The 16,452-nt window shown below is 34.0% G+C and overlaps 3 protein-coding genes and 1 long non-coding RNA gene across 13 annotated transcripts in view; 2 read left to right on the forward strand and 2 right to left on the reverse strand.

The window, feature by feature from the left end:
* Window positions 1–425: 425 nt before the first annotated feature.
* LOC132902194 (uncharacterized) lies at window positions 426–3,191 on the reverse strand. Its single transcript, XR_009657040.1, has 3 exons — window positions 3,039–3,191; window positions 1,846–2,040; window positions 426–573 (listed from the first exon to the last, which is right to left on the reverse strand). It is a non-coding gene; the product is annotated as an uncharacterized LOC132902194 (long non-coding RNA).
* Window positions 3,192–6,574: 3,383 nt separating this feature from the next.
* LOC106137669 (lysozyme-like) lies at window positions 6,575–9,559 on the forward strand. The gene is made up of 3 exons (XM_013338533.2): window positions 6,575–7,453; window positions 7,584–7,742; window positions 8,496–9,559. The coding sequence occupies exons 1-3, from the start codon at window positions 7,324–7,326 to the stop codon at window positions 8,633–8,635; spliced, it is 429 nt and encodes a 142-aa protein (XP_013193987.2). The 5' UTR covers window positions 6,575–7,323; the 3' UTR covers window positions 8,636–9,559.
* Window positions 9,560–10,325: 766 nt separating this feature from the next.
* Window positions 10,326–13,718, reverse strand: LOC106137668 (pyrroline-5-carboxylate reductase 3). Its single transcript, XM_013338532.2, has 5 exons — window positions 13,530–13,718; window positions 13,125–13,381; window positions 11,470–11,685; window positions 10,957–11,168; window positions 10,326–10,651 (listed from the first exon to the last, which is right to left on the reverse strand). The coding sequence occupies exons 1-5, from the start codon at window positions 13,597–13,599 to the stop codon at window positions 10,588–10,590; spliced, it is 819 nt and encodes a 272-aa protein (XP_013193986.2). The 5' UTR covers window positions 13,600–13,718; the 3' UTR covers window positions 10,326–10,587.
* A 1,367-nt stretch (window positions 13,719–15,085) lies between these two features.
* Window positions 15,086–16,452, forward strand: part of LOC106137664 (protein lap4) — an 81,983-nt gene continuing 80,616 nt past the window's right edge. For all 10 annotated transcript variants that reach the window (XM_060946104.1, XM_060946105.1, XM_060946111.1 and 7 more), the window contains exon 1: window positions 15,086–15,428. In XM_060946104.1, coding sequence (XP_060802087.1) covers window positions 15,270–15,428 — 159 coding nt within the window. In that variant the 5' untranslated portion in view covers window positions 15,086–15,269. The remainder of the gene's footprint in view (window positions 15,429–16,452) is intronic.

Consider the following 16,452-nt stretch of genomic DNA (forward strand, 5'->3'; position numbering starts at 1 on the left):
TAAGAGACATATTATTTTCCTAATGGCATGGGAAAATGATAAATTCTAATATGTGGATTTTATATCAAACATAAATACGTGGTCCATTGTACGTTTGCAACAAAACACAATTAAGTCCCTACTCCATTTAAGTAAGTGAGTAATTAACACGCAGGTAAATATGGTGGTCATTTCATTAGCGTGGCTATGGGAATAACCTGGCTGTCTATTATACCACAGGGACATATTCCTCTGTCTGTGCATAACACAGGTACATATCCATATTAATTGTATAAGAGGTAAAGTTTGTTACTTTATTGTTTTGTTTGTCGTTCGGATATATCTTAAAAACATAATGAACCGATCATGTAAATTCTTTCACTGATATTAATTTCATTTCAATTGTGCTGTGCAATATTTAACTGTACCCTAAGCTGATATACTCGTATACGAGGTACGCCTGTCATACCGGATTTCCTCATTTCCATATTGTTCATTCCAGCGTAGACAAATATTTGGATTCACAGATAAATCATATTTTTTCTGTGTTTCTGTGAATTTTAGTGGTCTATTTCGTTTTGTCTAAAAGAAGCACTGCACTATAAAACAACATAAATGGCCATTAACGTTATGATTTATGTCATTTCATGGAGTACTTGGGTGTTGTGTATATTTTTGTGTTTTGTTCCTTCGTTATCCCAAAACAGAGTCCAAGATATGAGAACAACACAACTTAGACATTAAAGAAAAAGTTAGAAAGAAGTTAGATCTCCTTTACTTTATAATTCCTATTTAGAGAAATAAGGTCGTAATGGAACTAAGAAAGATCATTAGCATTAGAAATTCTAATGACTTATTTGTTTAACAGTTTTGTTTACACCTTGTTCACTGTAAGTAATATTAATAAAGCTATTAGTTAAATTAAATCAAGAAGACAACAACGTGCGTCACTCATATCAATCATCATCGAAGGTTGAAAGTGTATATGCTATAGGTAGGTGCCACTATATGTTATTAATACTTAAGTAAAATCTTCTTTTCTATACACAAAAGGAAAATTTAAAAAAACAAAAATCTCTACCAGGGTCACTATTCGCCGTGTGGATTCCATCCATATCCATACTTCTATAATAATATTGTGCCGTGTGGTTCCCGGCACCAATAAAAAAAGAATAGAACCACTCCATCTCTTTCCTATGGATGTCGTAAAAGACGACTAAGGGATAGGCTTTCAAACTTGGGATCCTTTTTTAGGCGATGGGCTTGCAACCTGTGACTATTTCAATCTCAATTCTATCATTAAGCCAAATAGCTGAACGTGGCCATTCAGTCTTTTCAAGGCTGTTGGCTTTGTCTACCCCGCAAGGGATATAGACGTGACCATATGTATGAATGTATAATAATATTGTAAATGCGAAAGTTGTGTATGTTTGTTTATTAGGTACCTTCTTCACAGCCACAGAACCGATCTTCATTAAATTTTTTAAACATTTAGAGTGGTGATTATTTTTTACGGCGATCTTAGATTTGAAAAGTAACAGAACAACAGACGCACCCCTTATTACTGGTTTTACACTAATTACAAAATTCAGTAGGTATATACAAGTAACAGAATTATTTGCTTACTTTGGCCATTCCATTGAAACCAATAACGGCGAAAGCCTTGACCTTACCATAAATAAGTCTACTAAAGACACCGTTTTCACACTTATTGATATTATTTGATCAATTTTACTTTCAAAAGAAAACCGATACCGATAAGGTAAGACCGTCACGTGATTACACTTATGCACTTTCTATTGTTAGTGGACGACCAGCTGTTAGTAAAAGCGGTATTTTAAATGCATTTAAATTATTGTTACCAACCTTGTATCCACGTAGAATAAAAAACATTTGTTTATTATGCTGTACGAGTTTTCAACCGCAACAACAACACTTTGTAAACACGTAAATTAAACTGGATCTGAGCGCGCTACAGGTTGTCATACAATGTGGGGGAAAACTGCGGTGACGCAGCGTCGGCGCCTGCGCATATCGCAGTACTCGGTGCTCTCACAATAACTGCAAAGGAAAACAAAGACAGGTATACCACAACATCACTACGTCATCGTGGAAAACGAGACCAAATTCACCTTGCAAGCAGCAAGGTACGAGAAAACGCTACTGAACTAAATTAGAGCAAATGTTGTTGGAGCCTTCACTATTTTTCAGTCACGCAATGTAAAAGTGGTAATTTAATCACATGTTAGTGTCATTAAAATGCTAAGTTTTGTTTACTTTTGTTTAAATTATTTCGTTTTTCATAGATTCAATATTCAGTAAGCGTTAAATTTATTTTACTTTGCTGCAAGGTTTTAGGGTAATCATTACGACACCATTTCAGATTTATGATAATTTCTATGCTGTTCTGATGACGACGAAATTCTTAGATAGTGTATACCATCCTGAGAGACTGAAAGCGACTACTTTCATATTACGTATTGATTACTATTTTGGTTCCTTTCCTTGTTGTTCCTTTGCAATCATTATCGGAGAAAAGGAGTGTGTACGAACTAGAATATTATAGGTCGCATCCTCTCAGGAGAGAAGCTCGGGGTGCGTCTTTTGACCATGATTCTGGATTGGGTAAGGCTGCTGTTTACGCAAGGTAACTTCCGTCTGCGCGACATTTTCACGATAACCGACCTATATTGGATCATAATAAAAGCTGAACTGAATAAATTCATAGTTACTTAATTGCCTTTAACGATATCCTTTTGAAAGAGATGAAAGTGGTCCTATTCACATAAAGTTAACCACATGGCACCACTACTAACTGGGTTTGTATTTCGTAAATGTTTGTTAATTTACAGTACAAACCACGGAAGGCAACGTCTCGGCCTCACGGCGAATGCACACAAGGCCGGAATGAGAGTTGGTCACGCCATTTTTTATTTATTTCGTGACACAATTTAACTGCATTGTTATTATTTATGTACTACTTACAGTTTGATAAAATATTTTCAGTAAAACAACTAGTTATTTCGTCACTTGTAGTTCTCAGGCTGAACTGAACTTACTTTTGTCCCTTTTACGTCTCCCCTTCGAAGGAAGGCGGATACTGCGCTTTGTTTCGTAAAGAAGCAATGTACCAGTTGCAAAATATAAAATAAACATATGGAATGATCCTACAATATTTAAGTGCAATCTTCAAACCAGGCTGGCAAAAAAGATCCATATACATATAATAAAACTGTAACTCAACTTTGTCTGTACATTGAAGATATTTAAGAAAAAAAATTATAAGCGGTCTTTTTAGGGTCAATAGAAGCCAAAACAATTTTTTTTAGAATTTTTGTCTGTCTGTCTGTCTGTCTGTCCGTCTGTCTGTCTGTATGTTTGTACGCGCATCACGCAAAATCTACCGAACGGATCTGAACGAAATTCGGCACAGATATAGTTAGTAACCTGGATTAGAATATAGGCTACTTTTTATCCTGAAATTCTATCCCAAGGGGATGAAATAGGGGGTGCAAGTTTGTATGGAACTTCGTCATTTTTGATTTGAATCGATATAAAAAGCTATAAATAATTATACATACATACATACATATGGTCACGTCTATATCCCTTGCGGGGTAGACAGAGCCAACAGTCTTAAAAAGCGTAGTAAAAAGGCTGAATGGCCACGTTCAGCTATTTGGCTTAATGATAGAATTGAGATTCAAATAGTGACAGGTTGCTAACCCAACGCCTAAAAAAGAATCCCAAGTTTGTAAGCCTATCCCTTAGTCGCCTTTTACGACATCCATGGAAAAGAGCTGGAGTGGTCCTATTCTTTTTTGTGTTGGTGCCGGGAACCACACGGCACTATAAATAATTAATTCTTATATTTATAATAATGATTAAAAAAAATAGCATTTTATTGATTTAATTCATTATGCTTTGTTTATTGATTTAGTTCCCGTGGTTTAGGTATTTATTTTTTTACCACCCGATACGAGATGGCGCCTCATGAGAATTTAAGAAATAACACGATTGTAGCCGCCGGCAAAATTTTTGATTAATTAAGTTTTAATTAAGTAATTTTAGTTTCGCCAGTACTTACTGTTTCACCACATCTTTAAGAAGATTTTTTTTTATGTATGAGAAGATTTTTTTATGTAGGTAGTTTGACGCACCCCGCATCGGCGACGGTTGCCATGTTCCTCAAGATTAGCAGGAATAACACACATATAGCAACGTCAGTACTTACCGTTTCACCATTGATTTAGTTCCCGTGGTTTAGATATTTATTTTTTGACCACCCGATACGAGATGGCGCCACATGAGAATTTAAGAAATAACGCGATTGTAGCCGCTGGCAAATTTTTTAATTAATTAAAAATTAGTTTTTCATTGATTTAGTTTCCATGGTTAAGACATTTACTTATTTGGAGAAAATAACAGGGAATCGCATTATGGGTGGTACCACTGTATTATTTTGTGGTGATTTCCGCCAGACTCTACCCGTAATAAGCCGAGGTACTAGAGCTGATGAAGTAAGCGCATGTCTCAAACGATCCATACTCTGGCCTCAGGTTAGGAAATTAAGTCTAACACGTAATATGAGAGCTCAGTTGGGTGGTAATCCTCGAGAGCAAGAATTCTTAGATGTGTTATTAAAAATCGGTAATGGTATGTTGCCTGAATCGAACGGGTTGGTGACTCTGCCAGATAACTTCTGTCAAGTAGTCACTTCGGTGGAGGAACTTATCCATTTCGTTTATGGAGACCTATCTCAAATAATTCATCACGAGGATTCTTGGATATGCGAGCGAGCAATCCTAACACCCAAAAATGAGCAACCAGCTGCTAATAATTTAAGTATTTTGAAAATAAAATTATATACCAATCCAAAAAACAGTTTTAGATAGTACCGATGCTACAACTTATCCGGTAGAGTTCCTTAATTCACTTTCGGCATCTGGACTGCCCGCGCATACAATTGCACTAAAAGTAGGCATTCCAACTTAACGCCGCCGAAACGTTGTAATGGGACTCGCCTTAAAGTGGTGTCGCTTCATAACAATATTATAGAACTAAAATTCTTACTGGTTGTGCAGCTGGTGAAATTGTTTTTATACCGCGCATTCCCCTCATTCCCAAAAACTTTCCATTTCAATTTAAGCGTGTACAGTTTCCAGTGGCTATATGTTTCGCGATGACAATTAACAAATCGCAAAGTCTTGGAGCAGCCGGAGTCGACCTCAGGACGAATTGCTTCTCACTCTGCTCTACGTCGCTTGCTCGCGGGTCACCAGCTGTGACAGTTTATTTGTGATGTCTCCAATGGGCAAGACAGCGAATGTTGTATACAAAGAGATACTTTAACTTTCCATTATTATACTTACCTTTTTTTGTCTTTAGAATTTATTCGTTTTTTAACAGCTGCGCCCCCGGGACTTTGCTTTTGTAGGAAAAATAAATTATGTTCTATTCCAGGCATTATTCTTCCCGTGTACGTAAGTTTCATCAAAATCTATCCAGTTGAATTTGCATGATTGAATAGCATCCTCAAACACGCACTCACGTAGGCACATCAATTTTTTTGCATAATATTAGTTTATGTCAATGCAAGGCTCTTAATCTAAGCAATATTTTTATGGAAGTGAAATTAACGCAGGCGAAGCCGCGGGCAAAAGTTAGTACGTAATAAAGTTACATCATCATGTTTACCCCTTGCTAATGTTTCAATACAATAAATCTACTGATAGGTTTCAGTATTCGTTTCTTATCTTTTTGGATCTTATCAAATAAATTTAGAAACAGAAATGCATATGTAGGTACCTACATACACAAACAATCCAACCAAAATCATTGCTGATTTTACCTGATCCATAAATTATGGACGTATGGCTTTATTTGTAATCACTATAATCTAAATATCTTATCTCCAAGATACGTCACACTCAATCAATGCCAAAGAGCTCACTCAGTCGTGATATTCGGCTAACGCTGCTTCATATCATGTGAACAAACGACGTATAAGTTATGAGTGGTGAGGATTTTCCGCTGATCGTTCTAGCAGAAACTACTAAAAACTACGTAGAATCGTGCCCATGTGATGAAGTTACTGAAAGAAGACAAAACAATAGAAAAAACCATGAGGAAAAAAAGTCCTTGTTGCGAAGACTGCCGAGCTTTCAAACAGCGCTGAGACCAAACTTGGGGAAAATCCAAAAAGGCATTCGGAAACTGAACTGCTTTAAAAGTCATGAAGATGATGATGATTCTGCTCCCATGATGGAAGTCCCAAGACATAAAAGCATAGATATTGGAGTGGGGTTGGCGCGCAGAGTCTCTCTATTCATCTTCACGAGGAAGACTGTATCCGCACACCCCTTCCATCCTTATACACCTACCCAGACGACAAGAAAATTGTATTTATTTGCGGATGAAAAACATTAATAAGGTGTATTTACCTATTGAAATGGCCAGGGTGTTTTGTAGTTCGAGGAAACGTATTTGGATTTGCAAAACTGTTATGAAGTGATTGATGTTAGCAGTAGGAAAATGCAAAAATGAAGCTGTGTATCGATTTGCGTGGTATGATGTCATAGATTACAACATGGAAAGTTATATTAATATTTTTTGCTATTTGATTATATTTAAGGTTTTCCATGGAAACGGCAAGTTACTCAGAGATCTCTGTATTCGACATGGTTAATGTTAAGTTATTTTATTTAAAAAGAAAATAAAACATATTCCAACGTTTTCTATTTTTCCATGAGCCACTATTTTAATAGTTACCATAATTTCATGTGTTGGGTAAATCTTATTATGAGACCACGGAGCCCAGAAATCAGTGTTCATGTTAGCATTGTGAAAATTTTAAAAAGTACAGGTACTTATTTATGTACCTAACTATTAAGTATCTATTGTTAAAATTTTTATTATTAAGTTTTACCTAATATTGGTTAAAAATATCTGCCTACAATTAACTCTTTTTCAAAAGAGGATTCGCTTTTCTGGGGTTTAAAATATGACAGACCAACCACAGTTTTGCATTAAATAGGTACGTACCTAGTGTATAGATTTTAGTCAAAAATTTCATTATTTATTGTATTTTTTTATCTGATTTGTTTATTATCAGGTACGTTAGATTCTTAAGACTAACACAATTCTCACTCAAGTGTAGATGAATTATTTTGATAACATTATTACTGTAAGATTCAACGCATTTATTTTAATTAGCGAGTTTTAACTGGTTTTGGCGATAATTTGGCCATACTGTAGGTTCATACGTGTAGTGTGCCTTGACACACTCAATGTAGGACCTATCTGTTGAGTTTCCAATGATCTCACTCGAGAACAACAAACAAAATGAGACTGATACTACTTTCTGTCATAGTCGCGTATTCAGTAAAATACAATTTAACAAAAAACTTTACGCGATGCGATTTGGTGAAAGAGTTGCGGTATCAAGGTTTTCCGGAAGAGCAACTTAGAACATGTAAGTTGAATCACTTTACCGATTAATGTACCTAGGTATATTACACGAATACTATACTACTGAGATACTGTGGTTTTTCCGGAGTTTGCTTTGTACCTCGTGAAAATTCTTATTCTTAGGCTTATTTTAGGGGTTTGTCTCGTAGAAGCTGAAAGTTCCAGGCGTAGCGATGTGATTGGGGGACCAGACGACGACGGTTCTTATGACTTTGGGCTCTTCCAGATCAACGATCGATATTGGTGCAGTACTGGCGTAAATCCTGGTAAAGGATGCAACGTGCTTTGTAAAGGTGAGTGCGACAACTAAATTGGATTGCAGTAAATAGGGATGCTATTCTTTCGAAAATTGCGCCCATGATACTAAAATGACTTAGTGTGTGCAAGCTGCTTCCCGCGCAATAAATAAAAAGGCTTGGTAACTTTGAATTCTTCTTTCTTCTAGACGATGGACTTACAATTTGTCACACCACTAAATTTTAATTCCATCATTAGGCCTTCCAGCTAAGTGCAGCCCTATCTAGACCCTGTTCACTCTGTCTTACCCGTAATTAATAAAGACAAGATCTTATGAATACTGCATGTTTTACGGTATCACGAGCCAAAGTATTAGCGGACAAACTGACATGTTGACATTAGATTTGGCAACTAATCCATGCCTAATGATTAGTCACTACATCAAACAAAAAAGAAACATCCAGCAAAGTCAGTTCTCATATGCTACGCGGGAGCGAGGTATTCACCAATTCCGGCAAGACGTATGTCTACCATTCAACCACCAACCACCGCAGTCAAACTGTGAAAACAGTTTTGCGGAATATTGTTTAAGTTTAAAATGAATATTGTGTAATATATAAATAAAGGCGTTTGCAGTTTTGCATATTTATATGAACTTTAAGGCCAGTCTCCTTTTTCAGAATTCTGGGGTGGGCAAATAGACTATATATACTAGGGTATGCTTTAGACTGTTAATGAATTTCATAAAAATAAGCCATTGAAGGACTTATGTACTATTTCACTTCAAATATATATTTTTTTAATTTCAGATCTTTTAACAGACAACATTACTAAAGCGTCATTGTGTGCTATGAAAATCTACAAACAACAAGGATTTTCGGCGTGGCTTGGGTGGAAGAACGAATGCTATAGTCAGACTTTGCCAAACCTTCGAAAATGTAATGTTTAAGCAACCTTCTAAATTAATACCAATACTTATGATTTATTTTGTTCTTAATTGTGTTCTTTATAGTAAAGCAGCCAGTATAACTTCTGAAAGTCTAGTAAATAATGGTACAGCAGTATTTGAGTTATTTGTTACGAACAAAACTGAAAAACACAAATCTTATCTTTGTAATATTTTAGTTTGAGTTTTTAAAGTTAGTCATTTAAAAGGGTAATGAAACCTTATCACCAAGGCAGACAGTTTAGTTTCAGTGTGAATTATTAATTCTTATCAAAGCCATATACCAAGACTAAAATAAATTAAGTGGAAAAAATCCAAGCTGTAAATTGCCTTAGTAAATTTAGTATCGACAAAATTCATTCATCGAAATATTTGATAGTGATCAAAAATTCTAAAAGTATAGCATATAAGCTATGCATTTAATACAATGATATATCTATTTTATACCTCCTTTGACCATGATAACGAAAAGTTATGCGTAATTCGGGAGTTTGATAACATTAAAAGATAGTAATAAGCGAAGCACTTTTAATTTATTGATGTCTTGAAAAGTAAACACAATATAATCCCAGTAATGCTAATGTGCAATCTTTGTAAAATAGATAGGTACATACATTTTTTAACAATGAAATTGGTTAAGCATAGAATTCGTAATAATGTAAAAACCATACAAATTTCATATCTACTTTATAAATGAAATGTCTTGCATCACATGCAGATTTCTGCGCAATTGTAAAGTTATCAAATAAATACCAGAAGTAAGATTCATTGTGAAAACATTATGGTGTCACAACCATCACTGGCAACGTCACATTTACCAGTAGATATTTACCATTTCTATTGTCTAATATTATTCTGATTTCTATGGTATTCACGCAAGAAAAAGTAAGTAATGAAAACAATACATTCAAAAGATTTCAAACGAATTTGAATTTCAAATTTTTCAAATTTGTGTTTCAAAGTAATTAAATTTTGGTTAAAATACACAGTTAAAATAACCCAAATACAACTTCGATTTATTACACCGTTGAAAGATTTTCACGTTATACCGTATATAGCGCAGCACACATTTATGAAGAACAATCGATTTTTTTATAAAGAATAAATAAATTGTTGTACTTTAAGTACTTTTAATAAATTTAATATAACATATACATTACATATCGCAGACAATTTAACCCTCCTTTTGAAGTCGAGCAATAGGAAACAAAAACCTGAGATTCTACAAAGAATGTTATATTAAAGGAAATACTGTCACATTTAACCTAATTTTATTTCAAGTCATAAGTTATAATAATAACATTAATATAGAGGCAAAAAATAATAATAATTAAAAACTTGTTTAATACTGAATAAAATAAAAAAGTAGGCACGAATACATTTGCACTGGTAATTTACAAATGTTTGATTTTATGGAAAGATTCAATAATTTCTAAAAACTTTTTAAACATTTTATATAATCCGCTTGCTTTGTTGTTTTTCAAAAACTATGTGTTTACTTCAGAAAAAAAAAAGTTTAATAAACGAATGAAAGTGAATGAAAAACAGCTCCTATACCATAACCATATTTTAACTATTGCTAGCCAAACTATATATTCTAAACCTGAATAAGTATAAGCAATGAGGTATACAATTGTGAGTATTGCAATAATGAGGAAAAAATTCACTGGATTTTGCGCCAGCCAGCAAATTTAAAACAAATTGATTTCGTCAATGTTACTAAGAATCTTATCTGATCAATAATTCGAGATCAGATAAATCCAGCAGATATTAAGTCATAAATACTGCGAATTGAGTGATAAAAAAACTATGTGCTATTTTATTGTTGATAAAAGGACGCTTATCGATCACAAACTATCAATGTAGTTGTCATGGTGTAAATAAAATAAATAACATAACCATATTATATAAGTGTGAGAATAAAATTTATACTAATTCAGATCATTATTCTTCTATTACTTCTTTCCCAGCTCTCTGCTCCTCAATGTTGATGCTTCAACTGCGGCAATCAATGTAGACCTGAAAAAATTAGGAAATAAAAATTATTAAATGCAGTCTGGTTCCGCAAAATTTAGAAAAGGACTCTCTCATTCAATCTCTTTTTACTTGTAATGTCGTATAAATTTACTAAGGGAATCGGCACATTTAACTCAAGGTTTTCTTACCCAGGAGTCACTCTGTGTAATACTTGGCTTACTTAAACCAGGATCATACTTAAAACCCAACTTCTCTCCAGAAAGAAAGGTGACTATCTAACGTAGAAGGAGAAAGAATAATAAAAAAAATCATTATAATAAGCAGTTTAAACTTTATCTGAAATTTACCTTATCTTCCCCTGTTCCAAGGCAGCCACTCCACAAATAGTGGATCCTCCTGCAGAGCACACCTCGTCCTTAAGGATTGCAGGATGCTTGCCCGCCTTCAGGACCATCTGCCCGCTGCCCTTGACCATTTGGGCAGCCATGCGGATAGCTGTATCACGAGGAACACCCTGCTTCACAGCTCCATCAGCTAAGGCCTCTATCACTATGTACATCTGAAATGAAGAAAAACAATAATTTCAACCTACATTTTATTTCAAAAGACTGAGATCTTACTTTGTGAAGACCAGAGTCTACCGAACATGCCATCTTACGAGTTTCAGCCAGAGTTATGCCTAATGTCGTAACTAACTTTGAGACTAATGGAGGCCTAGATAGGTAAGTGAATTTGCCCTTATTTTTTCATATTTTTTCGACGAAAACCACTTTAAATAATTAACTGCCCCATACAGAAAAAAATCCTGGTGTATTTGTTAGAAACAAAAGGAAAATGTTAATAATTTTAAAATAACTTACAAATGCTGGACCACATGCTGTCAAACTCCCAAGGGAATCTATAAGGTACTCAGGCACCTTCTCACACAATCCACAACCATTCAACAGCTTTTCAAGCAAGAAACACTGTTCCTCAGAAACAGTTGAATCAGGAGTGTACAGGCATGCTCCCGTCCCCACCATCATTGGTGTGTTCGGCATGATACGGATAACATTTACATTCAGGGATTTAAGAGCCTGAAATGCAGTAAACAGAAGAAAAAGTTAATACTGATATATCTATAGAGTACTTAATTTTATCGTCATCATAATTAGATAAGCAGTTATTTTTTTTAATTAACAAACAATACAAAAGCTCCTAATGGCAATTTATGGTGTTATATGTAAATATTCAATCTGTGAATAGCATTGCATAATTAATAATATGTGCATACCTACTTTATTTTATTATTAAGGTTATATTATGTAACTTTTGTGTTTTGTGTTATTCTTAAATAAAATAAAAATATATATAAATAAAATAAAAACATTGAATACAATACAATGTATCCCTGAATAAGTGGCAGAACTAATTACACTTTCACCTATAACCACAATGCTGAAAGGAAATATATTATAATAACATTGTAAGTTCCCTATTATTGGAATGCAATTGCATTCACGGTGATTTACTTTATTATACTTTTCTCTCCACTATAATCTATTTTTAAGCTTATTGTTCTATGTAATAACCAGAGATCGGAATAGGTAGATTGATTTTATGTACTTGCATCATGAATTTCCATAGAAAGCATAACATGGATAAGCCTCTTTTCCGGGATTCCATTGCAGTACTTACACTTACAGTAAACTACATTGTCCGCGGGTAACATAGGACTACAACTTACGTGAACGAAGTCGGGGAAAAACAGCTACCACTAATATATTCTTCATCCCACTTGTAAAAATTCCAGAAAAAATCTTAATAATTTACAAATTCCGCAATCCCGGACAGAGGCATGTCCATATTAATATATATGTTTCAGTTCATTGACCCCAATTCAATCTACCTATTCTGATCTTTAATAATAACTATGTAATACTATGGAATTAATAATTATATGTACATTGTGGATAATCATTAATTACACTACAAAAATTATTGGACAGACTTCAATCTTAATTTTTAAATGTTATAATGTTAGAATGGTATAAGGCTATAAAATTCATGCATATTTAGACATAACCTAGTAAATTAATACACAGACAGCTGTATCAGAAACAAGGGCTCAAATTGTTAAATAGAATCACTTCTATATACCTATGCTTTCCTGTTTGATTAATAATAAATTGTTTGTGTATTTTTTTTCCAAATGTTTTCTAATAAGGAATGTATGAATTTTTAGGTATGTAGGTACTTTATTACTTAGTAGGAACACAATTTTCTGGCAGGTGATTTAACTATTTGGCCAGATAATTTTACACTGGCAAATTGCCTAATATTAAAATACTTTGGTACCTATCATGCCTTAGTATCAATTAACTACATAAATTATGTTTTGGCTATAAATACTTGTTGTTGGACATTTTTAATTAAAACCATATTTAGTGTCCAGCATGCTGATGCTGAGCACTTATTTGGTTTTTTGATATACAGAAAGCAAATGTTTTAAAGCTAAGTCACACTGTCAACAAACCTTATGTAATTGGTCAATAGTAACTCCGCCAAGCATGGATATAAACAGAACTGGTTTGGATTTACCACTAGGTAAAGTACTGATGCATTCATCAACAGCTGTGTTCAACATGTTTGGTTTAACACCCAGAAACACCACATCACAATTAGCAAATACTTCACCATTTTTCGTTGTGGTATTAGCCCCAAATTCACTCCATTGTCTCAGGTTGTGTAATCGGGGTCCAGACACCCACATATTTGATGATGGATGAGCATCTAAAACAAGAAATTACAGGCTATATTATATGATATGTAAGCAAGGGCAGATTAAAGACTGCTTGTGCTAAATTATAAAACCGGTTATCTATTGAATAAGTAATAAAACTTGGAAAATAAAAAATGACACAAACAATGAGATACTAACTATCATTTAAAATTCCCTTAGCTATTGCGGTGGCCATATTCCCGCCACCAATGAAACCTAAATTAAACATTTTTTCGGGGATATTTTAAATAAATTAACAGATTTTCTTTAGAAAAAGAGCCGCCTATTGGAATTGTTTTGCTTTGCTGAACTAAAATATTGTTACTTATTTTCCCACGTTGGCAAATGAAAATCTTTAGCGACATTGACAATGACATGAAGTAATTGCGGCAAGAGAAACAATCTATGCAACCACTTTTATGTTTAGTACTTCTTTACTTAATTTCCTACCAATATTAACTGTAAAAATCTGAGGCACCACTCACACAATCAACGTTTTAGTGTCAATAACCCAAACGCATGCTGTCCATGAATAAAACTGTAAGCTGTCGACGCAGTAAAAACACAAGATTCTACACAAAATTAAACATCTCCCTCCTCTTCTCTTGATCATTTCCATCAAAGCTCTGTGAAGAGAAGATGTGGAAATAAGGAAATCCAATTATTACGAAAAACACATCTCTCTTCTCCTCGCCTCTCTGCTTTGATGGAAACCAGTATTTACGACTTGTGAGTCCTAACTTACGTATTATATTGGGGTATTACGGGGTATTGTCTCAATTTCTCTTCTTTGAGTGTATAGTTTTAGGTAATAATGGATAAATATGCATTTAATACGAGAATTGTTACACAAGTAGCTAATGTCTATAACTTTATTCGTGTGGCTTAACAGATGTTATCAGTTTAGCTGGACTCTGCATTGGATAGTTCTTCGATATTTGTTCATCAACAGAAAATACTCATCGAGCTGAACAATTTTTATAAGTGTGTTATTTCCATACCCACACTAATAAAAAGCAGAAAAGATTTGTATGTTTATAATGAATAAACACAACTGAAGCGAAACCCCGCACAAAAGCTAGTTTATTAAAGTTTAGCTAGATTGGTTCTCCATCAGGTGTTACAGTTATATACGAGTACAATATCATTTAGGTACAATCTATATATTGCCTAGGCTTAAAAGCTATAATTATAACAAAAAGTTTCATTCGGATTTACATTATACAGTATTTTTTTTTTCTAATTCTAACTCTTCTACTATTTTATCACTTAATTTTGTTACATAACAAACATACATAAAATCACGCCTCTTTCCCGAAGGTGGTGACAGAGACTAAAGTAAATCTTTCCACTTGCCACGATTTTGTTTGCTCCTTTAGATGGGCAGAAATTTTTATATCTACATCAGTTTTTGAGTTAAACCAAGCCGGACATATCTGAAGACACCGCATTATTCAACTCGAAGTAATAGTTTTTTTCTCGATCTGATTAAAAATCAAATTTTAGTCTTCTGTTGGTTATAATAGGTCTTTCAAATAGACTTTTAGACAGGAAATTTCAAGCGCAGATATCGGTCGCTAACTTTTTTTTATGTGTATGGATATGAACTAGTGTTGAAATACGATTGGTGAAATCCTGTGGTAAATTGAAAATAAACCATGATGAAAAAAAAAGTACTAATTGTCTACCATTATTGTCAATAATTTGCAATGATGGTAACACTGACAGTTCGTGGCTTCATTTTCTGGGGGTGAGGCGTGAGTTGTATTTTTCGGATTATTTTGATAAATTATTATCAATATAAAATGCTAAAATAGTGTAAGAAACTGGAAAGTGCTCAAATATGTGTCGTAGTAGTGATTTTTCTATTTGTAATTTGTGTAAAGTGTAGTGTCCAACATGTTTCGATGTATACCTTTGTTTAAATGTAATCGCCAAGTGGAATGTGTAGACAAGCGGCATTGCTCGTTGCCAACAGTGCCTGAAGACATATTGAGATACTCCAGGAGTTTGGAGGAGCTGTTTTTGGATGCTAATCACATACGAGACCTACCGAAGGTAATCTTTCATTTTACGCGTGGTAAAATTTTACGTGGGCGTTTACCTTATCATTGCAAGGTGTAAACTGTAAATAACATCAATATTAATAACGTCTATCATCGCATCAGAGTTGTTTTGACTTTCTTAAGAATTTACTTTCAATACGACGATTTAAACAGCGTAGATATTATGTTTATGGTTTGATAACAGTTGATAAAATAATATATTTTTGAATTTCTAAACTTATACTTCAAAACCATCTGATAGAAACAACCTGAATTCGCTTTAGGAGGGACCTGTCAGTATATTACCGATTTTCTGAAGTATCACAGGTACAAAATGTAGAGACTACAAATTTATCTACTTGTGTCTAAACATATGTAGGTAAAATAGTTGTATATGATAATCTTCAACATGTCTCAGTCCTACAAAGAAAAAATGTTACCTGAGTATTTGTTGGTTGTGACATGTATCTTTTGAACTGCCTGTCTGATTTTGATGAAATTTAAAATGTATGTATGATCTGCTATTTTAAAGTTCATAGGGCATCAATGCTTAGTGTTTAGTTTAAAATATAGCGTCTCCAAGGTCTTTGTCCACTGGGAACAACTACGATAGTATAGAGAAATCAAATTTCTTTCATGTTATTAAAGCAGAAAAGAAAAAATCAGTTAGCACAAAAACATAAATGATAAATATTAAAGCCAGCTAGCTAAAAATTTAAGCCAGGCACCTATACTCCTACCCCATACTGTGAATTCAGTAACGGCAGGGGTAGTGCGCTTCTCTGTGATTCCAGAGGTCCTAGGCTATTTATTATAACATCGTTAAGTTAGTGTCCATAGTAACTCAACTCTTTAACTAACATCGTGACTAACTAAATCTGTGTAATTTGTCCCATATATGTTTATTTATTAATTAACAAAATAATCCCAAGAGCAGAATCTTATTGAGTTTACAAGAACCTTTTCCTTAAATTGCCTTCAAATCTGTTGGTCCTGTGAGGTGGACATGAGGGAATATGGTGTAACTGTGTTGAATA

The sequence above is a fragment of the Amyelois transitella genome, chromosome 10 (assembly GCF_032362555.1).
Source record: "Amyelois transitella isolate CPQ chromosome 10, ilAmyTran1.1, whole genome shotgun sequence".
In the NCBI taxonomy this organism is placed as follows: Eukaryota; Metazoa; Arthropoda; class Insecta; order Lepidoptera; family Pyralidae; genus Amyelois; species Amyelois transitella.